This window comes from Oncorhynchus keta, chromosome 35, assembly GCF_023373465.1.
Source record: "Oncorhynchus keta strain PuntledgeMale-10-30-2019 chromosome 35, Oket_V2, whole genome shotgun sequence".
Classification (NCBI taxonomy): domain Eukaryota; kingdom Metazoa; phylum Chordata; class Actinopteri; order Salmoniformes; family Salmonidae; genus Oncorhynchus; species Oncorhynchus keta.
Window position 1 is genome coordinate 71,481,898 of NC_068455.1, and position 27,448 is coordinate 71,509,345.

Genomic DNA, 27,448 nt, shown 5'->3' on the forward strand with positions numbered 1-27,448 from the left:
CATTCACTGACAGATCTTAGAGAACTATTTATAATTTCCAGCTGATCAACTAGCCCATGCTAGATACCAGCTGTCTAGGTCTTGTAGTTATTACGATGCCCATTGGGGCCTCAACTCCCAGGGGGCCCATATTGATTTTGTTGACTCACTTAGGTATCATAAGACATGGCAAAATGTGTTGAATTGCAGGAAATGATCTGCAAAACGTTCTTTCTGACAATAAGAGGGGTCTTTTACTCCTCTTGTGTCAGTTACTATTTGTCTTTATGTTAATCATTTTTTCCTCTGCATAGTTGAAGGGTTCATAAGCATTTCACGGTAAAGTCTACACCCGTTGTATTCGGCACATGTGATAAATTACATTTGATTTGAACAGTTTGAGGTCACATGGGTTGCAAGTTTGGGGTTTTTGACTACGCCGATAATGACAATATCCTTCCGGACCTTTGCTACCTGGTAAAGTTGTGTGATAGGTAGTTTAGTACCTCTGTTATAGACTTTCATAAACTAATATTGAACAGGTTATAAACTAATATTGAACAGGTTATAAACTGTCATATTGATCAGGTTATAAACTGTCATATTGATCAGGTTATAGACTTGTATAAACTGTCATATTGATCAGGTTATAGACTTGTATAAACTGTCATATTGATCAGGTTATAGACTTATATAAACTGTCATATTGATCAGGTTATAGACTTGTATAAACTGTCATATTGATCAGGTTATAGACTTGTATAAACTGTCATATTGATCAGGTTATAAACTGTCATATTGATCAGGTTATAGACTTGTATAAACTGTCATATTGATCAGGTTATAGACTTGTATAAACTGTCATATTGATCAGGTTATAGACTTGTATAAACTGTCGTATTGATCAGGTTATAGACTTGTATAAACTGTCATATTGATCAGGTTATAGACTTGTATAAACTGTCATATTGATCAGGTTATAGACTTGTATAAACTGTCGTATTGATCAGGTTATAGACTTGTATAAACTGTCATATTGATCAGGTTATAAACTGTCATATTGATCAGGTTATAGACTTGTATAAACTGTCATATTGATCAGGTTATAAACTGTCATATTGATCAGGTTATAGACTTGTATAAACTGTCATATTGATCAGGTTATAGACTTGTATAAACTGTCATATTGATCAGGTTATAGACTTGTATAAACTGTCGTATTGATCAGGTTATAGACTTGTATAAACTGTCATATTGATCAGGTTATAGACTTGTATAAACTGTCATATTGATCAGGTTATAGACTTGTATAAACTGTCATATTGATCAGGTTATAGACTTGTATAAACTGTCGTATTGATCAGGTTATAGACTTGTATAAACTGTCATATTGATCAGGTTATAAACTGTCATATTGATCAGGTTATAGACTTGTATAAACTGTCATATTGATCAGGTTATAAACTGTCATATTGATCAGGTTATAGACTTGTATAAACTGTCATATTGATCAGGTTATAGACTTGTATAAACTGTCATATTGATCAGGTTATAGACTTGTATAAACTGTCGTATTGATCAGGTTATAGACTTGTATAAACTGTCGTATTGATCAGGTTATAGACTTGTATAAACTGTCATATTGATCAGGTTATAAACTGTCATATTGATCAGGTTATAGACTTGTATAAACTGTCATATTGATCAGGTTATAGACTTGTATAAACTGTCATATTGATCAGGTTATAAACTGTATTTTAGAAACAGCATTAGACCTTCTTAAATTGTATTATCAAACCGGTTAAAGAGTGTAATATTTAACACATTATAAAGGTTAATATTGAACATGTTATAAACTGTGATAAATTGTTATATCGAACAGATGATATATGTTGAAACCATTGTAAACACTTCTAAACTGCAATAATTGGTTTCCTGTTGTAAAGTGCCGATCAGCAGAGGAAGCATTCTCACCAGCAGTGATAAACAGGCAGATGATTAGCCCAGAGATCCAGGAGCGGCTAATGCTGGTTATGGTCATGATGATGATCGTCTAGGTCCAGGTATCTCTCTCTCTCTACGATCCTTGGTCCTGATCCACTCACGGGTGGATGTACCTCTCTGTCAGAATGGTGTACTGAACGCTACACACACCTGTACTCTAAACACACCTGTCCTCTACACACACCTCTGGCTCCCCCAGATATAGACTGCCAGGGTTTAGCCTTGGGGTGTCATGTTCAGTATGTCTAACCCTTGGACCCATTAGTGTGTGTGTGTGTGTGTGTGTGTGTGTGTGTGTGTGTGTGTGTGTGTGTGTGTGTGTGCGTGTGTGTGTGCGTGTGTGCGTGTGTGCGTGTGTCTGACCTACCTGGGTTCATGTAGCCATTGTCATAAGGCATGTAAGTGCACTGGAAAAAGGGTGCCATTTTGGACATAGTCTTTAGTGAGATTGTATGACTCAACAAAAATCTATTAAAATTGGTTTGAACGTTGAACTTAATAATGTTTTGAGATGCTGTTGTGTATCAAGCTAGCCTGCTCTCTGAATATGTGTAAGTGACTAATAAAATATGATTTGATTTTAATAATGGATGGGATATGCAGTACAGTGTGTATTCCACCAAGTTACTCATTTACATTTACATTTAAGTCATTTAGCAGAGCTCTTATCCAGAGCGACTTCCATTGGTGCATACACCTTATGACCACCAGTGGAACAGCCACTTGCATCTAAATCTTGTTGGGGGGGTGAGAATGAGAAGGATTACTTACCCTTACTTACCCTATCCTAGGTATTCCTTGAAGAGGTGGGGTTTCAGGTGTCTCCGGAAGGTGGTGATTGACTCCGCTGTCCTTGCGTGTGAGGGAGTTTGTTCCACCATTTTTGGGCCAGAGCAGCGAACAGTTTTGACTGGGCTGAGCGGGAACTGTACTTCCTCAGTGGTAGGGAGGCAGCAGGCCAGAGGTGGATGAACGCAGTGCCCTTGTTTGGGTGTAGGGCCTGATCAGAGCCTGGAGGTACTGAGGTGCCGTTCCCTCCTCACAGCTAGGTTTATGGCTTTTATAATTACCATGGTCTTGTAGCGGACATTTAAACTGAAGCCAGTGGAGAGGCGGAGGAGCTGGGAACTCAGGTGATTTAAAATGCGCCTGATAGATCCAACTCCTCCACTATCAAAGCACGGGGTGCATTGATTAAATGGACATGAATGGCATCTTCATAATCTTAACTCCCTAAACCCCACCCCTTAACACTCTAAATCCAACATGGGTTTGCTGACCAGTTGTGTCTCTAGATTTTCCCTTCACTTTGGTGATGCAATGAGCGGCAGCCATTTTGAACCAGAAAGCACATCACGCTTCACTTCACTTTATTGCTGTTATCTAACATTTATCACACCTGTATGTCAAGGCTTCATTCAGATCATTCAAGACAGTATAATAGGTTTATACTTACTTTTATAATTACTATCTGTCTCTCTGACATTTAAACTGAAGACATGTTTGGTTTAGACCTGGGAACTCATTTATAAAAATGTTCTTAGTTTTTATACTACATTTAAAAGGCTTTTAACACTTCTCCATGTATAGCCAAGTACATTGATCTTCATCATGTAAGTTCTATTGGGGTAGTGTGCGCGCGTGCGTGTGCGTGCGTGTGTGTGTGTGCGTGCGCTGATTCCTGGTGCACCACACAAAAAATATGAACTGGAGGTAGGTGGCATCAAGATGTGTGACCTGTTGCCACAAGAAAAGGGCAAACAGTGAAGAACAAACACCATTGTAAATATAACCCATATTTATGTTTATTTATTTTCCCTTTTGTACTTTCATTATTTGCACATCGTTACAGCACTGTTTATAGCCATAATATGACATTTGAAATGTCTCTATTCGTTTGGAACGAATGTTTATTGTAAAAAAAAAAAAGGTTTACTTCACTTTTGTTTAAGATCTATTTCACTTGCTTTGGCAATGTAAACACGTTTCCCATGCCAATAACGCCCCTTGAATTGAGAGGGGCAGTGGGACTTCTCGCGAGAAGTAGCCTACTACTTTTCTTTTTTTTTCATTTGTGGAGCGCTTTATCAGCGGCAGTCTCCCCCGCCGTCCTAACAGCACAGTAAGGGGTCACTACCCCCACTCAATACAGAGAGAGAGACACGGGCACATTAAACAAACACCTAGGGCTGACAGCAAAGCAGCGAAGACCGTAATTAAACCGCGCGTCTTTGCTCCCCGACCAGAAACCCTCACTCACCCACTAACTGTCCCGAGGACACTGGGTTTAACTTCGTCTAAATAGGATGACAGGGCGAGGGTCGCTTGTCTCCCAGGGGATTCTGCGAAGCAGCGTCTTTAGCCGGGTTGGACCCACTAGGCTACTAACTAGCCAGGTAAGGTCAAACGCACAGCCTGAGCCCAGTGGTGCGCTCGGTTCGGCTCGAGCTCCGTGCGTGCAGCAGCAGCTGCTGTCTGTCCTTTTATAGACATTCTGTTGGAAATGACACGATCTCGCCTCGCTCCTCTGTCATTCTCGTCGGTGAGTGGAATGGAATTGGAACATTCGAATGTGGGATATTCATTCACCCCGGCAACATGATCATGCAATTGGATATTGTGGGAAAGAGAGTGAGAGGGGGGGTGACTGTGCGTGAGTGTGGTGGGGTATAGCTACTGTGCTGTCGATGTTGTGTGTGTGTGACGCGCCATCCATGGTGAGACCACTGAGCGAGACACGTGTGTTTGTTGGCGTTCCTCTCCTCGCACACACATACATTGCCAATGTCTCGTCTGTTGTGCTTGTAATAGTTTTTATAGACAGTGGGCGTCGTGTTTGTTACATGAACACTTGATGTGAAACGCAACAGACAGGATTAATAGCTTGGCTTATTATTATGTTGCAAATGCAATTGTGTCAAATCTGTGCGTTGAGCAACACGGAATATGTAGGCAAATTCAGTGTTTATTGTAGGCCTGTTATTACTATTTGCCGTACCAGGCTGCGATACAGCCCGCCAGGATGCTCTCTGATTGTGCATCTTTAGAAGTTTGTGAGTGCTTTTGGTGACAAGCCGAATTTCTTCAGCCTCCTGAGGTTGAGGCGCTGCTGCGCCTTCTTCGCGATGCTGTCTGTGTGAGTGGACCAATTCAGTTTGTCTGTGATGTGTATACCGAGGAACTTAAAACGTACTACCCTCTCCACTACTGTTCCATCAATGTGGATAGGGGGGTGTTCCCTCTGCTGTTTCCTGACGTCCACAATCATCTCCTTAGTTTTATTGACGTTGAGTGTGAGGTTCTTTGAGGGCCCTCGCCTCCTCCCTGTAGGCCGTCTCGTCGTTGTTGGTAATCAAGCCTACCACTGTTGTGTCGTCCGCAAACTTGATGATTGAGTTGGAGGCGTGCGTGGCCACGCAGTCGTGGGTGAACAGGGAGTACAGGAGAGGGCTCAGAACGCACCCTTGTGGGGCCCCAGTGTTGAGGATCAGCGGGGTGGAGATGTTGTTGCCTACCCTCACCACCTGGGGGCGGCCCATCAGGAAGTCCAGTACCCAGTTGCACAGGGCGGGGTCGAGACCCAGGGTCTCGAGCTTGATGACGAGCTTGGAGGGTACTATGGTGTTGAATGCCGAGCTGTAGTCGATGAACAGCATTCTCACATAGTTATGTATTCCTCTTGTCCAGGTGGGTTAGGGCAGTGTGTAGTGTGGTTGAGATTGCATCGTCTGTGGATCTATTGGGGCGGTAAGCAAATTGGAGTGGGTCTAGGGTGTCAGGTAGGGTGGAGGTGATATGGTCCTTGATTAGTCTCTCAAAGCACTTCATGATGACTGAAGTGAGTGCATTCCTGGCCATGTCAGGAATGTCTGATGTATGTTTACCTCAGCTGGCAGTCACACACACACACACACACACACACACACACACACACACACACACACACACACACACACACACACACACACACACACACACACACACACACACACACAGCAGCAGCAGGGTATTGTAGCTGGGTAACCAGGACTCTACCTGGAGTGTGTGTGTGTGTGTGTGTGTGTGTGTGTGTGTGTGTGTGTGTGTGTGTGTGTGTGTGTGTGTGTGTGTGTGTGTGTGTGTGTGTGTGTGTGTGTGTGTGTGTGTGTGTGTGTGTGTGTGTGTGTGTGTGTGTGTGTGTGTGTGTGATGCTCCTTGATGTTGCATAATGTCTGTCTATGGTGCTACTGTCAAAACAAGATGGCTTGGTTTGCTGCTATAACACCATATCATCTACCAACTATTGGCAATATGTCTAATCTACACGTTACAAGATATAGGCTACTCCATATAGATAGATAGATTGATGGATAGGCCTAGATTGATGGATAGATATGTGCTCTATAATTTGATTAAAATCAGGAGGGTGGCGTCTTGTGAGTGGCGCGTGGGCACACAGAGAGCGAGAGAGAGAGAGGCACACGTAAAGTATTTTAACTAAAACAAAGTCTTGTTTACCTCGACTACCACCTGGACGCCACGCCTTTCCTACGCACTTCTCAGTAGTTGGTATTATTATCTTATGCGGGTGCATAACAGGCTTTGCAGGCGTGGTTCTCTTGCACGTGCCGCATACATTTTATTCGTCCGCTGAAAAACCTTTGCTGTCCAACAGAGTTTTCAATCAATACATGCAACACATTTATCTAAAGCCATCCCTTTAAATTTGGTGTACCTTTTTAATTCGAATGTTCTCGACAGACACAAGAACATATGGAGAGAACGATCAAGAATATTAGGGACAATGGAAAAAAAGCCATGTAAATACACGCATATTTGTCTCCTTTTAAGTGATAATTGGTAGATTTAAAAATACTCTGATCTTGCATATTATTTTAGGGTTAGGAAAGTATCTTTGAATCATAAAAACAACAGGGTTGGAGAGCCTTTATGCACAAAATATATTGGCGAATCAAAAATAGTGGTTTGATTCATCCTGAAAGGTGCTATTGTTCTATTGTGCGATTGTTCAATCCATGAAGAATTGGAAGAGTAGTCCTATAAATCTACCCTAAGCATCTTCATGTAACTGTGATGACAACGGTCCAGTCGTGCTCCAGATTTCAACTGCTACCTATGGCCTGCGTTCCATAATGATTCAAATATGCTACATGTCCCCAATTATTGCACAACTTGTAACACATTAGCCTAATATAATCCACTATTGATCCACCTCAGGAACAACCACAGGAACATGAGAGAAATTAAAGTCAAATTAATAATCTAGTAATGCAAAATGTAAGGAAACTAACACTAAAGTGACAGTTATAAATGTATGGAAACTAACACTAAAGTGACAGTTATAAATGTAAGGAAACTAACACTAAATGTATGGAAACTAACACTAAAGTGAGTTATAAATGTAAGGAAACTAACACTAAAGTGACAGTTATAAATGTATGGAAACTAACACTAAAGTGACAGTTATAAATGTATGGAAACTAACACTAAAGTGACAGTTATAAATGTAAGGAAACTAACACTAAAGTGACAGTTATAAATGTAAATGCTTCCCAAACTAATCCTGTCGCTATGGCAACCACACATCGCAAAACCTAAACAACAACTTACAACTTCATGTGTGTGTGTTTTAGAGATCTTTGCCTCCATATCAGCTGAGTTAGTCTGATTAATTTGACTCCAATAGTGTCATGTTTTCCTTCAATATGGAATATTGCTTCAAGTTATTTCCTTTCCCTTGTCTTTTTAAAGCCAACCTCACGCAGTCGCTTAGTAAATCCCTATCATGCCCCTATTTTTCCAAGCATCACTCTCTCCCTTTTTCCATATATCTATATTTATCTTTCATTCTTTCTTCCTCTTTTTCTATTTCTCTTTATCTAGATCTGAGGGACTCCAGACAGAACAGAGACCACAAACTTCTGACTACCTGAAACCAGAACCAGGAAGTAAACAACACAGAAAACAACAACATCATGAAGACCTCCACTGTCTTCCTCTCGCTCCTCGCCTCACTCTCTTGTTCCCAGAGCGACTCTCCGGAACTCATCGTGACAACGCGGGCAGGAAGCTTACGCGGCATCCGCCTACCGACGCCCGACAGGAGTCACGTGACTGCTTTCCTCGGCATCCCATTCGCCGAGCCCCCGCTGGGCAAGAAGCGCTTCCGTAAGGCGGAGCCAAAGAAGCCGTGGTCGGGAGTGTTTGACGCTAGCTCCTACCCCAACGCCTGCTATCAGTTCATTGACACCTCTTTCCCCGGGTTCCAAGGATCTGAGATGTGGAACCCGAACAGGTTTACATTTACTTTGAAATTTTCCAGGGTTCTGAGATGTGGAACCCTAACTGGTTGATTGTTTAAGACATCCTCTTGTTGCGTGCATCCCTAAATGCACTATATTCCCTATTTAGTGCACTACTTTTGACTAGGGCTCTTAGGACTCTGTTCAAAATCAAATCAAAATCAAATGTGTTTATATAGCCCTTCGTACATCAGCTGATATCTCAAAGTGCTGTACAGGAACCCAGCCTAAAACCCCAAACAGCAAGCAATGCAGGTGTTGAAGCATGTTGGCTAGGAAAAACTCCCTAGAAAGGCCAAAACCTAGGAAGAAACCTAGAGAGGAACCAGGCTATGAGGGGTGGCCAGTCCTCTTCTGGCTGTGCCGGGTGGAGATTATAACAGAACATGGCCAAGATGTTCAAATGTTCATAAATGACCAGCATGGTCAAATAATAGGTCTGGGACAGGTAGCACGTCCGGTGAACAGGTCAGGATTCCATAGCCGCAGGCAGAACAGTTGAAACTGGAGCAGCAGCATGGCCAGGTGGACTGGGGACAGCAAGAAGTCATCATGCCAGGTAGTCCTGAGGCATAGTCCTAGGGCTCAGGTCCTCCGAGAGAGAGAAAGAAAGAGAATTAGAGAGAGCATACTTAAATTCACACAGGACACCGGATAAGACCGGAGAAGTACTCCAGATATAACAAACTGACCCTAGCCCCCTGACACATAAACTACTGCAGCATAAATACTGGAGGCTGAGACAGGAGGGGTCAGAAGACACTGTGGCCCCATCCGATGATACCCCCGGACAGGGCCAAACAGGAATGATATAACCCCACCCACTTTGCCAAAGCACAGCCCCCACACCACTAGAGGGATATCTTCAACCACCAACTTACCATCCTGAGACAAGGCCGAGTATAGCCCACAAAGATCTCCGCCACGGCACAACCCAAGGGGGGTGCCAACCCAGACAGGAAGATCACATCAGTGACTCAACCCACTCAAGTGACGCACCCCTCCTAGGGACGGCATGAAAGAGCACCAGTAAGCCAGTGACTCAGCCCCTGGCAATTTTGGGGTTTCACCATGTTTCATTGAAATGTACAGCTGTGTGTCATCCGCATAGCAGTGAAAGTTAACATTATGTTTTCGAATGACATCCCCAAGAGGTAAAATATATAGTGAAAACAATAGTGGTCCTAAAACGGAACCTTGAGGAACACCGAAATGTACAGTTGATTTGTCAGAGGACAAGCCATTCACAGAGACAAACTGATATCTTTCCGACAGATAGGATCTAAACCAGGCCAGAACTTGTCCCTGTAGACCAATTCGGGTTTACAATCTCTCCAAAAGAATGTGGTGATCGATGGTATCAAAAGCAGCACTAACGTCTAGGAGCACGAGGACAGATGCAGAGCCTCGGTCTGATGCCATTAAAAGGTAATTTACCACCTTCACAAGTGCAGTCTCAGTGCTATGATGGGGTCTAAAACCAGACTGAAGCATTTCGTATACATTGTTTGTCTTCAGGGAGGCAGTGAGTTGCTGCGCAACAGCCTTTCTAAAAAATTTGAGAGGAATGGAAGATTCGATATAGGCCGATTTAGTTTTTAAAATATTTTCTGGGTCAAGGTTTGGCTTTTTCAAGAGAGGCTTTATTACTGCCACTTTTAGTGTTTTGTACACATCCGGTGGATAGAGAGCCGTTTATTATGTTCAACATAGGAGGGCCAAGCACAGGAAGCAGCTCTTTCAGTATTTTAGTTGGAATAGGGTCCAGTATGCAGCTTGAAGGTTTAGAGGCCATGATTATTTTCATCATTGTGTCAAGAGATATAGTACTAAAATACTTGTCTCTCTTGATCCTAGGTCCTGGCAGAGTTGTGCAGACTCAGGACAACTGAGCTTTGAAGGAATGCACAGATTTAAAGAGGAGTCCATAATTTGCTTTCTAATAATCATGATTTTTTTTATTAATTTATTACTGCTGAAGTGAAAGCCATCCTCACTTGGGGAATGCTGCTTTTTAGTTAGCTTTGCGACAGTATCAAAAAGACATTTCGGGTTGTTCTGATTTTCCTCAATTAAGTTGGAAAAATAGGATGATCGAAATTTACAGTTGATTTGTCAGAGGACAAGCCATTCACAGAGACAAACTGATATCTTTCCGACAGATAAGATCTAAACCAGGCCAGAACTTGTCCGTGTAGTGCACTATGTAGGAAACGGGGCCATTTGGGACGTTTGGTTTTCATGTTATTTATTATCTTTTACTTCCTTTCATTATTTTACGGTAAAGTGTGTTTTGTGATTTTAAATGGATTTTAAATTATACCAGTTGTGATGGTAGCTTGCAAAGCCACAATGTTCACTAAATCCAGTTTGATCTGATTCCAACAGGGAGATGAGTGAGGACTGCCTATACCTCAACATCTGGGTACCAACCTCCCCCAGACCTCACAACCTCACCGTGATGGTGTGGATCTACGGTGGAGGCTTCTACAGGTAGGTAGCCCAGTGTGCTAAGCAGATGGCCCTGTAACTGGAGGGTTTGATCTTGCAACTAGAGGGCTTCTGGGTTCACATCCTAACAACAATCCCTTAACTACAATTGTGCCCTTGTGCAAGGCACAACATGCTCTCCATCCAGGGGTTCTTGGTGTGTGTGATATCTGATTGATAAATGAACGAAAGACAACGTGCTCTCTATCCAGAGACAAAGTTCCATTGTTCCATGTAACATATGGACAATAATGTTATATTGTTTTGTATTGTTCTACAGTGGCTCCTCGTCCCTGGATGTGTATGATGGACGTTACCTGGCCCACTCTGAGAAGGTGGTGGTGGTGTCCATGAACTACCGTGTCGGGGCCTTTGGTTTCCTGGCTCTTCCTGGCTCTTCGGAGGCCCCTGGGAATGTGGGGCTACTAGACCAACGTATGGCCCTCCAGTGGATCCAGAATAACATACATATCTTCGGGGGCAACCCCAAGCAGGTAATGATAACAAAGAGTTTGTGTGTGTGTGCGTTCATGCCTGCGTGCTTGGGAGATGCTCTCTACAAATTCAATATTAATATTATGAACTACTACTACTCGTAGGTGACCATCTTTGGGGAGAGTGCAGGAGCAGTCTCTGTGGGAATACACCTCCTGTCTCCAGACAGCCGCCCCACCTTCACCCGAGCCATCCTCCAGAGTGGAGTCCCCAACTGTCCCTGGGCCACTGTTACGCCCGCTGAAGCCCAGCGGAGAGCTGCCATGTTGGGGAAACTGGTGGGCTGTCCCTCTGGGGGTAACGACACAGAGCTGGTGGACTGTCTCCGTAACAAGCCCCCCCAGGACCTCATCGACCAGGAGTGGCAGGTCGTTTACATTGATGTGTTACGTACATTTTTGCATCTTACGGAAAGTTTGAAATTCATGTTTTACCTTTTAATATTTCCGTTTTACACAAAGCTTAACATTTTGTATAAAGCTTTGCATTTATGTTTACCTTTGTGTGTATATATGTTTATTTTACTTTAAAATGTTTGTTTATGTGTGCATTTACACTTAATTTGACATTTATATTTTACATATTGGAGGAATGTGTTCTAAATTAGGCTAAATAGAGAAATAAAGAGTCAAGGTTTTGTGTTGACATTTATATTTGATCATGAATAAGTAGTACAGTTCTAGTGAATAGGGTCACTATGGTTTATTTGATATTATTTAGCTTTTTTTCCCAGGTCATGCCATGGTCGGCCATCTTCCGTTTCTCCTTCGTGCCGGTCATCGATGGCGTGGTCCTTCCTGATAACCCAGAGGCCATGCTGTCATCAGGCAACATCAAAGACACCCAAATCCTGCTGGGAGTCAACCAGGACGAGGGCTCCTTCTTCCTCCTCTACGGAGCCCCCGGCTTCAGCAAGGTGTGTGTGTGTGTGTGTGTGTGTGTGTGTGTGTGTGTGTTTGGGCCATAACGATACAATATGTTACATACAGAACAACATACATACAATATGTTACATACAGAACAACATACATACAATATGTTACATACAGAACAATATACATACCATATGTTACATACGGAACAATATACATACAATATGTTACATACAGAACAATATACATACAATATGTTACATACAGAACAATATACATACAATATGTTACATACAGAACAATATACATACAATATGTTACATACGGAACAATATACATACAATATGTTACATACGGAACAATATACATACAAATATACAGAACAATTACATACAGAACAATATACATACATAATATGTTACATACGGAACAATATACATACATACAATATGTTACATACAGAACAATATACATACAATATGTTACATACGGAACAATATACATACAATATGTTACATACGGAACAATATACATACAATATACATACAATATACAATATGAACAATATACATACAATATGTTACAATATACATACAATATATTATATACATACAATATGTTACATACAGAACAATATACATACAATATGTTACATACAGAACAATATACATACAATATGTTACATACAGAACAATATACATACAGAACAATATACATACAATATGTTACATACAGAACAATATACATACAATATGTTACATACAGAACAATATACATACAATATGTTACATACAGAACAATATACATACAATATGTTACATACAGAACAATATACATACAATATGTTACATACAGAACAATATACATACAATATGTTACATACAGAACAATATACATACAATATGTTACATACAGAACAATATACATACAATATGTTACATACAGAACAATATACATACATACAATATGTTACATACAGAACAATATACATACAATATGTTACATAGGGAACAATATACATACAATATGTTACATACGGAACAATATACATACAATATGTTACATACAGAACAATATACATACAATACATGTTACATACAATATGTTACATACGGAACAATATACATACAATATGTTACATACAGAACAATATACATACAATATGTTATACAGAACAATATACATACATACATAGGAACAATATACATACAATATGTTACATACAGAACAATATACATACATACAATGTGTTACATACAGAACAATATATACATACAATATGTTACATACAGAACAATATACATACAATATGTTACATACATACAATATGTTACATACAGAACAATATACATACAATATGTTACATACAGAACAATATACATACAGAACAATATACATACAATATGTTACATACAGAACAATATACATACAATATGTTACATACATACAATATGTTACATACATACAATATGTTACATACAGAACAATATACATACAATATGTTACATACAGAACAACATACATACAATATGTTACATAGGGAACAATATACATACAATATGTTACATACAGAACAATATACATACATACAATATGTTACATACAGAACAATATACATACATACAATATGTTACATACAGAACAATATACATACAATATGTTACATACGGAACAACATACATACAATATGTTACATACAGAACAATATACATACATACAATATGTTACATACAGAACAATATGTTACATACATACAATATGTTACATACAGAACAACATACATACATACAATATGTTACATAGGAACAATATGTTACATACATACAATATGTTACATACAGAACATACATACATACAATATGTTACATACGGAACAATATACATACATACAATATGTTACATACAGAACAATATACATAATACAATATGTTACATACGGAACAAACATACATACAATATGTTACATACAGAACAATATACATACATACAATATGTTACATACAGAACAATATACATACATACAATATGTTACATACAGTTACATACAGTTACATACAGAACAATATACATACATACAATATGTTACATACAGAACAATACATACATACAATATGTTACATACAGAACAATATACATACATACAATATGTTACATACAGAACAATATGTTACATACATACAATATGTTACATACAGAACAATATACATACATACAATACAGAACAATATACATATATGTTACAACATACATACATACAATATGTTACATACAGAACAATATACATACAATATGTTACATACAGAACAATATACATACAATATGTTACATACAGAACAATATACATACAATATGTTACATACAGAACATATATACATACAATATGTTACATACAGAACAATATACATACAATATACAATACATAGAACAATATACATACAATATGTTACATACAGAACAATATACATACAATATGTTACATACAGAACAACATACATACAATATGTTACATACGGAACAATATACATACAATATGTTACATAGGGAACAATATACATACAATATGTTACATAGGGAACAATATACATACAATATGTTACATAGGGAACAATAAACATACATACAATATGTTACATAGGGAACAATATACATACAATATGTTACATACGGAACAATATACATACAATATGTTACATACGGAACAATATACATACAATATGTTACATACAGAACAATATACATACAATATGTTACATACAGAACAATATACATACAATATGTTACATACAGAACAATATACATACAATATGTTACATACAGAACAATATACATACAATATGTTACATACAGAACAACATACATACAATATGTTACATACAGAACAATATACATACAATATGTTACATAGGGAACAATATACATACAATATGTTACATAGGGAACAATATACATACAATATGTTACATACAGAACAATATACATACAATATGTTACATACAGAACAATATACATACAATATGTTACATACAGAACAATATACATACAATATGTTACATACAGAACAATATACATACAATATGTTACATACAGGAACAATATACATACAATATGTTACATAGGGAACAATATACATACAATGTGTTACATAGGGAACAATATACATACAATATGTTACATACAGAACAATATACATACAGAACAATATACATACATACAATATGTTACATACAGAACAATATGTTACATTACATACATACAATATGTTACATACAGAACAATATACATACAATATGTTACATACGGAACAATATACATACAATATGTTACATACAATATACAATATACACAATATGTTACATAGGGAACAATATATACATACAATATGTTACATAGGGAACAATATACGGAACATACATACAATATGTTACATAGGGAACAATATACATACATACAATATGTTACATAGGGAACAATATACATACATACAATATGTTACATACGGAACAATATACATACAATATGTTACATACGGAACAATACATACATACAATATATGTTACATACAATATGTTACATACAGAACACAATATACATACAATATGTTACATACAATATACATACAATATACATACAGAACAATATACATACAATATGTTACATACAGAACAATATACATACATACAATATGTTACATACGGAACAATACATACATACAATATGAACAATATACATACATACAATATGTTACATACAGAACAATATACATACATACAATATGTTACATACAGAACAATATACATACAATATGTTACATACAGAACAATATACATACAATATGTTACATACAGAACAATATACATACAATATGTTACATACAGAACAATATACATACAATATGTTACATAGGGAACAATATACATACAATATGTTACATAGGGAACAATATACATACAATATGTTACATACAGAACAATATACATACAATATGTTACATACAGAACAATATACATACAATATGTTACATAGGGAACAATATACATACAATATGTTACATACGGAACAATATACATACAATATGTTACATAGGGAACAATATACATACAATATGTTACATAGGGAACAATATACATACAATATGTTACATAGGGAACAATATACATACATACAATATGTTACATACATATACATACAATATACATACAATATGTTACATTACATACAGAACAATATACATACAATATGTTACATACAGAACAATATACATACAATATGTTACATAGGGAACAATATACATACAATATGTTACATAGGGAACAATATACATACAATATGTTACATACAGAACAATATACATACAATATGTTACATACAGAACAATATACATACAATATGTTACATACAGAACAATATACATACAATATGTTACATACAGAACAACATACATACAATATGTTACATACAGAACAATATACATACAATATGTTACATAGGGAACAATATACATACAATATGTTACATAGGGAACAATATACATACAATATGTTACATAGGGAACAATATACATACAATATGTTACATAGGGAACAATAAACATACATACAATATGTTACATACGGAACAATAAATATACATACAATATGTTACATACAGAACAATATACATACAATATGTTACATACAGAACAATATACATACAATATGTTACATACAGAACAATATACATACAATATGTTACATACAGAACAATATACATACAATATGTTACATACAGAACAATATACATACAATATGTTACATACAGAACAATATACATACATACAATATGTTACATACAGAACAATATACATACAATATACATACAGAACAACATACAATATGTTACATACAGAACAAATATACATACAATATGTTACATACAGAACAATATACATACATACAATATGTTACATACAGAACAATATACATACATACAATATGTTACATACAATATGGAACAATATACATACATACAATATGTTACATAGGGAACAAATATACATACAATATGTTACATACGGAACAATATACATACAATATGGAACAATATACATACATACAATATGTTACATACAGAACAGAACAACATACATACAATATGTTACATACAGAACAATATACATACATACAATATGTTACATACAGAACAATATACATACATACAATATGTTACATACAGAACAATATACATACATACAATATGTTACATACATAGAACAATAATATACATACAATATGTTACATACAGAACAATATACATACATACAATATGTTACATACAGAACAATATACATACATACAATATGTTACATACAGAACAATATACATACATACAATATGTTACATACAGAACAATATACATACATACAATATGTTACATACAGAACAATATACATACATACAATATGTTACATACAGAACAATATACATACATACAATATGTTACATACAGAACAAATACATACATACAATATGTTACATACAGAACAATATACATACATACAATATGTTACATACACATATACAGAACATATACATACATACAATATGTTACATACAGAACAATATACATACATACAATATGTTACATACAGAACAATACATACATACAATATGTTACATACAGAACAATATACATACAATATGTTACATACAGAACAATATACATACAATATGTTACATACAGAACAATATACATACAATATGTTACATACAGAACATATACATACAATATGTTACATACAGAACAATATACATACAATATGTTACATACAGAACAATATACATACAATATGTTACATACGGAACAATATACATACAATATGTTACATGGAACAATATACATACGGAACAATATACATACAATATGTTACATACAGAACAATATACATACATACAATATGTTACATACAGAACAATATACATACAATATGTTACATAGGGAACAATATACATACAATATGTTACATACGGAACAATATACATACAATATGTTACATACAGAACAATATACATACATACAATATGTTACATACAGAACAATATACATACAATATGTTACATACAGAACAATATACATACAATATGTTACATACAGAACAATATACATACAATATGTTACATACAGAACAATATACATACAATATGTTACATACAGAACAATATACATACAATATGTTACATACAGAACAATATACATACAATATGTTACATACAGAACAATATACATACAATATGTTACATACAGAACAATATACATACATACAATATGTTACATACAGAACAATATACATACAATATGTTACATACAGAACAATATACATACAATATGTTACATAGGGAACAATATACATACAATATGTTACATAGGGAACAATATACATACAATATGTTACATACAGAACAATATACATACAATATGTTACATAGGGAACAATATACATACAATATGTTACATACATACAATATGTTACATAGGGAACAATATACATACAATATGTTACATAGGGAACAATATATACATACAATATGTTACATACGGAACAATATACATACAATATGTTACATACAGGAATATATATACATACAATATGTTACATACAGAACAATACATACATACAATATGTTACATACAGAACAATACATACATACAATATGTTACATACAGAACAATATACATACATACAATATGTTACATACGGAACAATATATACATACAATATGTTACATACGGAACAATAATATACATACAATATGTTATACATAGGGAACAATATACAATATACATACAATATGTTACATAGGGAACAATATGTTATACAATATACATACAAATATGTTACATACGGAACAAATATACATACAATATGTTACATACGGAACAATATATACATACAATATGTTACATACAGAACAATATACATACATACAATATGTTACATACAGAACAATATACATACATACAATATGTTACATACAGGAACAATATACATACAATATGTTACATACAGAACAATATACATACATACAATATGTTACATACAGAACAATATACATACATACAATATGTTTACATACATAGATACAATATGTTACATACAGAACAATATACATACATACAATATGTTACATACAGAACAATATACATACAATATGTTACATACAGAACAACATACATACAATATGTTACATACAGAACAATATACATACAATATGTTACATAGGGAACAATATACATACAATATGTTACATAGGGAACAATATACATACAATATGTTACATACAGAACAACATACATACAATATGTTACATAGGGAACAATATACATACAATATGTTACATACAGAACAACATACATACAATATGTTACATACAGAACAATATACATACAATATGTTACATAGGGAACAATATACATACAATATGTTACATACGGAACAATATACATACAATATGTTACATACGGAACAATATACATACAATATGTTACATACAGAACAATATACATACAATATGTTACATAGGGAACAATATACATACAATATGTTACATACAACATACATACAATATGTTACATACAGAACAACATACATACAATATGTTACATACATACAATATGTTACATACATACAATATGTTACATACAGAACAATATACATACAATATGTTACATACAGAACAACATACATACAATATGTTACATAGGGAACAATATACATACAATATGTTACATACAGAACAATATACATACATACAATATGTTACATACAGAACAATATACATACATACAATATGTTACATACAGAACAATATACATACAATATGTTACATACGGAACAACATACATACAATATGTTACATACAGAACAACATACATACAATATGTTACATACAGAACAACATACATACAATATGTTACATACAGAACAACATACATACAATATGTTACATACAGAACAACATACATACAATATGTTACATACAGAACAATATACATACAATATGTTACATAGGGAACAATATACATACATACAATATGTTATATACAGAAGGTTTAAAGGACCAATCATGTATGCCAGTACACCTACTGTTTGTTTTAGTGCATATTATTATATTTTGTCTGTGTGTGTGCGTTCCAATGACACTAATACAATTGCACCCTAATCTTTCATTGGCCCTCCATAGGACAACGAGTCATTGATCTCCCGTGAGGACTTCCTGGAGAGCGTGAAGCTGAGTGTCCCGCACGCCAACGAAATCGGCCAGGAGGCTGTGGTGCTGCAGGTAGGCGGACCAGCAGGATTAGGAGGTGGACCTGTACCCAAAAGGTTGCTGGTTAGAAACCCGGGTTAAGCCGGGCTCTGTAAAAAAGCGGAAATTGATCTGGCACCTTGAGGGTTGCTGGATTTATGTGATAAGGGAATCAAGTAGTCTAATAAAGTTGTGTTGTATGAAGGTCCCCGGTTTGAATACCAGTCTAATAAAGTTGTGTTGTATCGAGGTCTCCGGTTTGAATACCAGTCTAATAAAGTTGTGTTGTATCGAGGTCTCCGGTTTGAATACCAGTCTAATAAAGTTGTGTTGTATCGAGGTCTCCAGTTTGAATACCAGTCTAATAAAGTTGTGTTGTATCGAGGTCTCCGGTTTGAATACCAGTCTAATAAAGTTGTGTTGTATCGAGGTCTCCAGTTTGAATACCAGTCTAATAAAGTTGCTTTGTATCGAGGTCTCCGGTTTGAATACCAGTCTAATAAAGTTGTGTTGTATCGAGGTCTCCGGTTTGAATACTAGTCTAATAAAGTTGTGTTGTATCGAGGTCTCCGGTTTGAATACCAGTCTAATAAAGTTGTGTTGTATCGAGGTCTCCGGTTTGAATACCAGTCTAATAAAGTTGTGTTGTATCGAGGTCTCCGGTTTGAATACCAGTCTAATAAAGTTGTGTTGTATCGAGGTCTCCGGTTTGAATACCAGTCTAATAAAGTTGTGTTGTATCGAGGTCTCCGGTTTCAATACCAGTCTAATAAAGTTGTGTTGTATCGAGGTCTCCGGTTTGAATACCAGTCTAATAAAGTTGTGTTGTATCGAGGTCTCCGGTTTGAATACCAGTCTAATAAAGTTGCGTTGTATCGAGGTCTCCGGTTTGAATACCAGTCTAATAAAGTTGCGTTGTATCGAGGTCTCCGGTTTGAATACCAGTCTAATAAAGTTGTGTTGTATCGAGGTCTCCGGTTTGAATACCAGTCTAATAAAGTTGTGTTGTATCGAGGTCTCCGGTTTGAATACCAGTCTAATAAAGTTGTGTTGTATCGAGGTCTCCGGTTTGAATACCAGTCTAATAAAGTTGTGTTGTATCGAGGTCTCCGGTTTGAATACCAGTCTAATAAAGTTGTGTTGTATCGAGGTCTCCGGTTTGAATACCAGTCTAATAAAGTTGTGTTGTATCGAGGTCTCCGGTTTGAATACCAGTCTAATAAAGTTGTGTTGTATCGAGGTCTCCGGTTTGAATACCAGTCTAATAAAGTTGTGTTGTATCGAGGTCTCCGGTTTGAATACCAGTCTAATAAAGTTGTGTTGTATCGAGGTCTCCGGTTTGAATACCAGTCTAATAAAGTTGTGTTGTATCGAGGTCTCGGTTTGAATACCAGTCTAATAAAGTTGTGTTGTATCGAGGTCTCCGGTTTGAATACCAGTCTAATAAAGTTGTGTTGTATCGAGGTCTCCGGTTTGAATACCAGTCTAATAAAGTTGTGTTGTATCGAGGTCTCCGGTTTGAATACCAGTCTAATAAAGTTGTGTTGTATCGAGGTCTCCGGTTTGAATACCAGTCTAATAAAGTTGTGTTGTATCGAGGTCTCCGGTTTGAATACCAGTCTAATAAAGTTGTGTTGTATGAAGGTCTCCGGTTTGAATACCAGTCTAATAAAGTTGTGTTGTATCGAGGTCTCCAGTTTGAATACCAGTCTAATAAAGTTGCTTTGTATCAAGGTCCCCGGTTTGAATACCAGTCTAATAAAGTTTTGTGTTACAGTACACTGACTGGTTCGATGAGAACAATGGAGTGAAGAACCGAGACTCCCTGGATGATGTGGTCGGAGACCATAATGTCATCTGCCCCCTGCAGCAGTTTGCCAGGACCTACTCCCAGCTCCACTCTAACCTGGGTGCCAACAATGGACAACAGGCGGGCAACGCTGGGGCCATGACCAAGGACGGGAACTCACAAAGTAAGAATTGTTCACAAATGTTTTTTCAAATATGTTGTTTAATGTCTGGTTGATTTTTAACGTAACTGTTCAGTGAAAATCTTACTTTTAAAAGTTCAAATTCTGTTAACACATACCCAAATAATGTTGTTGGCTCATCATATACTCTTATTTGTGGCAAAGAAAAAATGTGAGAATTTTTGCATTTTTTTAACCCTCAACAACTCACATTAATATTTTTGATACCGGCTTGATTTAAGGTGACCACGCCCCCGAGTAGAGTAATCCCATGTAATTAGACTAGATTTGGCATCATCCTAAGCAAACTATTGACACTTATATCATTTCAATAAACGTTTTCAGCAGCATCACACATTGTTATTCACATACTTGGCTGTCACAACAACAAATTATTTGCATGATACGTATGCTAACACTGCCAGTAAAACTGTCACATTATACTGACCTGCTAACACTGCCAGTAAAACTGTCACATTATACTGACCTGCTAACACTGCCAGTAAAACTGTCACATTATACTGACCTGCTAACACTGACAGTAAAACTGTCACATTATACTGACCTGCTAACACTGACAGTAAAGCTGTCACATTATACTGACCTGCTAACACTGCCAGTAAAACTGTCACATTATACTGACCTGCTAACACTGCCAGTAAAACTGTCACATTATACTGACCTGCTAACACTGCCAGTAAAACTGTCACATTATACTGACCTGCTAACACTGCCAGTAAAACTGTCACATTATACTGACCTGCTAACACTGCCAGTAAAACTGTCACATTATACTGACCTGCTAACACTGCCAGTAAAACTGTCACATTATACTGACCTGCTAACACTGCCAGTAAAACTGTCACATTATACTGACCTGCTAACACTGCCAGTAAAACTGTCACATTATACTGACCTGCTAACACTGCCAGTAAAACTGTCACATTATACTGACCTGCTAACACTGCCAGTAAAACTGTCACATTATACTGACCTGCTAACACTGCCAGTAAAACTGTCACATTATACTGACCTGCTAACACTGCCAGTAAAACTGTCACATTATACTGACCTGCTAACACTGCCAGTAAAGCTGTCACATTATACTGACCTGCTAACACTGCCAGTAAAACTGTCACATTATACTGACCTGCTAACACTGCCAGTAAAACTGTCACATTATACTGACCTGCTAACACTGCCAGTAAAACTGTCACATTATACTGACCTGCTAACACTGCCAGTAAAACTGTCACATTATACTGACCTGCTAACACTGCCAGTAAAACTGTCACATTATACTGACCTGCTAACACTGCCAGTAAAACTGTCACATTATACTGACCTGCTAACACTGCCAGTAAAACTGTCACATTATACTGACCTGCTAACACTGCCAGTAAAACTGTCACATTATACTGACCTGCTAACACTGCCAGTAAAACTGTCACATTATACTGACCTGCTAACACTGCCAGTAAAACTGTCACATTATACTGACCTGCTAACACTGCCAGTAAAACTGTCACATTATACTGACCTGCTAACACTGCCAGTAAAACTGTCACATTATACTGACCTGCTAACACTGCCAGTAAAACTGTCACATTATACTGACCTGCTAACACTGCCAGTAAAACTGTCACATTATACTGACCTGCTAACACTGCCAGTAAAACTGTCACATTATACTGACCTGCTAACACTGCCAGTAAAGCTGTCACATTATACTGACCTGCTAACACTGCCAGTAAAACTGTCACATTATACTGACCTGCTAACACTGCCAGTAAAACTGTCACATTATACTGACCTGCTAACACTGCCAGTAAAACTGTCACATTATACTGACCTGCTAACACTGCCAGTAAAACTGTCACATTATACTGACCTGCTAACACTGCCAGTAAAACTGTCACATTATACTGACCTGCTAACACTGCCAGTAAAACTGTCACATTATACTGACCTGCTAACACTGCCAGTAAAACTGTCACATTATACTGACCTGCTAACACTGCCAGTAAAACTGTCACATTATACTGACCTGCTAACACTGCCAGTAAAACTGTCACATTATACTGACCTGCTAACACTGCCAGTAAAACTGTCACATTATACTGACCTGCTAACACTGCCAGTAAAACTGTCACATTATACTGACCTGCTAACACTGCCAGTAAAAACTGTCACATTATACTGACCTGCTAACACTGCCAGTAAAACTGTCACATTATACTGACCTGCTAACACTGCCAGTAAAACTGTCACATTATACTGACCTGCTAACACTGCCAGTAAAACTGTCACATTATACTGACCTGCTAACACTGCCAGTAAAACTGTCACATTATACTGACCTGCTAACACTGCCAGTAAAACTGTCACATTATACTGACCTGCTAACACTGCCAGTAAAACTGTCACATTATACTGACCTGCTAACACTGACAGTAAAACTGTCACATTATACTGACCTGCTAACACTGCCAGTAAAACTGTCACATTATACTGACCTGCTAACACTGCCAGTAAAACTGTCACATTATACTGACCTGCTAACACTGCCAGTAAAACTGTCACATTATACTGACCTGCTAACACTGCCAGTAAAACTGTCACATTATACTGACCTGCTAACACTGCCAGTAAAACTGTCACATTATACTGACCTGCTAACACTGCCAGTAAAACTGTCACATTATACTGACCTGCTAACACTGCCAGTAAAACTGTCACATTATACTGACCTGCTAACACTGACAGTAAAACTGTCACATTATACTGACCTGCTAACACTGACAGTAAAACTGTCACATTATACTGACCTGCTAACACTGCCAGTAAAACTGTCACATTATACTGACCTGCTAACACTGCCAGTAAAACTGTCACATTATACTGACCTGCTAACACTGACAGTAAAACTGTCACATTATACTGACCTGCTAACACTGCCAGTAAAACTGTCACATTATACTGACCTGCTAAACACTGCCAGTAAAACTGTCACATTATACTGACCTGCTAACACTGCCAGTAAAACTGTCACATTATACTGACCTGCTAACACTGCCAGTAAAACTGTCACATTATACTGACCTGCTAACACTGACAGTAAAACTGTCACATTATACTGACCTGCTAACACTGACAGTAAAACTGTCACATTATACTGACCTGCTAACACTGCCAGTAAAACTGTCACATTATACTGACCTGCTAACACTGCCAGTAAAACTGTCACATTATACTGACCTGCTAACACTGCCAGTAAAACTGTCACATTATACTGACCTGCTAACACTGCCAGTAAAACTGTCACATTATACTGACCTGCTAACACTGCCAGTAAAACTGTCACATTATACTGACCTGCTAACACTGCCAGTAAAACTGTCACATTATACTGACCTGCTAACACTGCCAGTAAAACTGTCACATTATACTGACCTGCTAACACTGACAGTACTGTCACTGACCTGCTAACACTGCCAGTAAAACTGTCACATTATACTGACCTGCTAACACTGCCAGTAAAACTGTCACATTATACTGACCTGCTAACACTGACAGTAAAACTGTCACATTATACTGACCTGCTAACACTGCCAGTAAAACTGTCACATTATACTGACCTGCTAACACTGCTAACACCAGTAAAACTGTCACATTATACTGACCTGCTAACACTGCCAGTAAAACTGTCACATTATACTGACCTGCTAACACTGCCAGTAAAACTGTCACATTATACTGACCTGCTAACACTGCCAGTAAAACTGTCACATTATACTGACCTGCTAACACTGACAGTAAAACTGTCACATTATTATACTGACCTGCATTAACTGACCTGACAGTAAAACTGTCACATTATACTGACCTGCTAACACTGCCAGTAAAACTGTCACATTATACTGACCTGCTAACACTGCCAGTAAAACTGTCACATTATACTGACCTGCTAACACTGCCAGTAAAACTGTCACATTATACTGACCTGCTAACACTGCCAGTAAAACTGTCACATTATACTGACCTGCTAACACTGCCAGTAAAACTGTCACATTATACTGACCTGCTAACACTGGCAGTAAAACTGTCACATTATACTGACCTGCTAACACTGCCAGTAAAACTGTCACATTATACTGACCTGCTAACACTGCCAGTAAAACTGTCACATTATACCGACCTGCTAACACTGCCAGTAAAACTGTCACATTATACTGACCTGCTAACACTGCCAGTAAAACTGTCACATTATACTGACCTGCTAACACTGCCAGTAAAACTGTCACATTATACCGACCTGCTAACACTGCCAGTAAAACTGTCACATTATACTGACCTGCTAACACTGCCAGTAAAACTGTCACATTATACCGACCTGCTAACACTGCCAGTAAAACTGTCACATTATACTGACCTGCTAACACTGCCAGTAAAACTGTCACATTATACTGACCTGCTAACACTGCTAACACTGACAAAAACTGTCACATTATACTGACCTGCTAACACTGCCAGTAAAACTGTCACATTATACTGACCTGCTAACACTGCCAGTAAAACTGTCACATTATACTGACCTGCTAACACTGACAGTAAAACTGTCACATTATACTGACCTGCTAACACTGCCAGTAAAACTGTCACATTATACTGACCTGCTAACACTGACAGTAAAGCTGTCACATTATACTGACCTGCTAACACTGCAGGTAAAACTGTCACATTATACTGACCTGCTAACACTGACAGTAAAGCTGTCACATTATACTGACCTGCTAACACTGACAGTAAAGCTGTCACATTATACTGACCTGCTAACACTGCCAGTAAAACTGTCACATTATACTGACCTGCTAACACTGACAGTAAAGCTGTCACATTATACTGACCTGCTAACACTGCCAGTAAAACTGTCACATTATACTGACCTGCTAACACTGACAGTAAAGCTGTCACATTATACTGACCTGCTAACACTGACAGTAAAACTGTCACATTATACTGACCTGCTAACACTGCCAGTAAAACTGTCACAT

General features: G+C 37.0%; 2 protein-coding genes and 1 long non-coding RNA gene across 10 annotated transcripts in view; 2 read left to right on the forward strand and 1 right to left on the reverse strand.

The window, feature by feature from the left end:
- Nucleotides 1-2,176, reverse strand: part of muc3a (mucin 3A, cell surface associated) — a 50,171-nt gene extending 47,995 nt beyond the window's left edge. For all 6 annotated transcript variants that reach the window (XM_052497623.1, XM_052497588.1, XM_052497624.1 and 3 more), the window contains exon 1: nt 1,954-2,176. In XM_052497623.1, coding sequence (XP_052353583.1) covers nt 1,954-2,020 — 67 coding nt within the window. In that variant the 5' untranslated portion in view covers nt 2,021-2,176. The remainder of the gene's footprint in view (nt 1-1,953) is intronic.
- Nucleotides 2,177-4,016: 1,840 nt separating this feature from the next.
- Nucleotides 4,017-27,448, forward strand: part of LOC118377309 (acetylcholinesterase-like) — a 41,205-nt gene continuing 17,773 nt past the window's right edge. Inside the window, exons 1-8 of one of the 3 annotated variants that reach the window (XM_052497632.1) lie at nt 4,017-4,379; nt 7,867-8,278; nt 10,674-10,778; nt 11,056-11,269; nt 11,375-11,638; nt 12,004-12,186; nt 20,359-20,457; nt 22,202-22,397. In XM_052497632.1, coding sequence (XP_052353592.1) covers nt 7,959-8,278; nt 10,674-10,778; nt 11,056-11,269; nt 11,375-11,638; nt 12,004-12,186; nt 20,359-20,457; nt 22,202-22,397 — 1,381 coding nt within the window. In that variant the 5' untranslated portion in view covers nt 4,017-4,379; nt 7,867-7,958. Of the gene's footprint in view, nt 4,380-7,866; nt 8,279-8,312; nt 9,714-10,673; nt 10,779-11,055; nt 11,270-11,374; nt 11,639-12,003; nt 12,187-20,358; nt 20,458-22,201; nt 22,398-27,448 lie in introns of those variants that run through there. The other 2 variants (XM_052497633.1, XM_052497634.1) reach the window with 2 other exon arrangements.
- LOC127916169 (uncharacterized) lies at nt 20,639-22,133 on the forward strand. Its single transcript, XR_008093669.1, has 3 exons — nt 20,639-20,854; nt 21,350-21,799; nt 22,069-22,133. It is a non-coding gene; the product is annotated as an uncharacterized LOC127916169 (long non-coding RNA).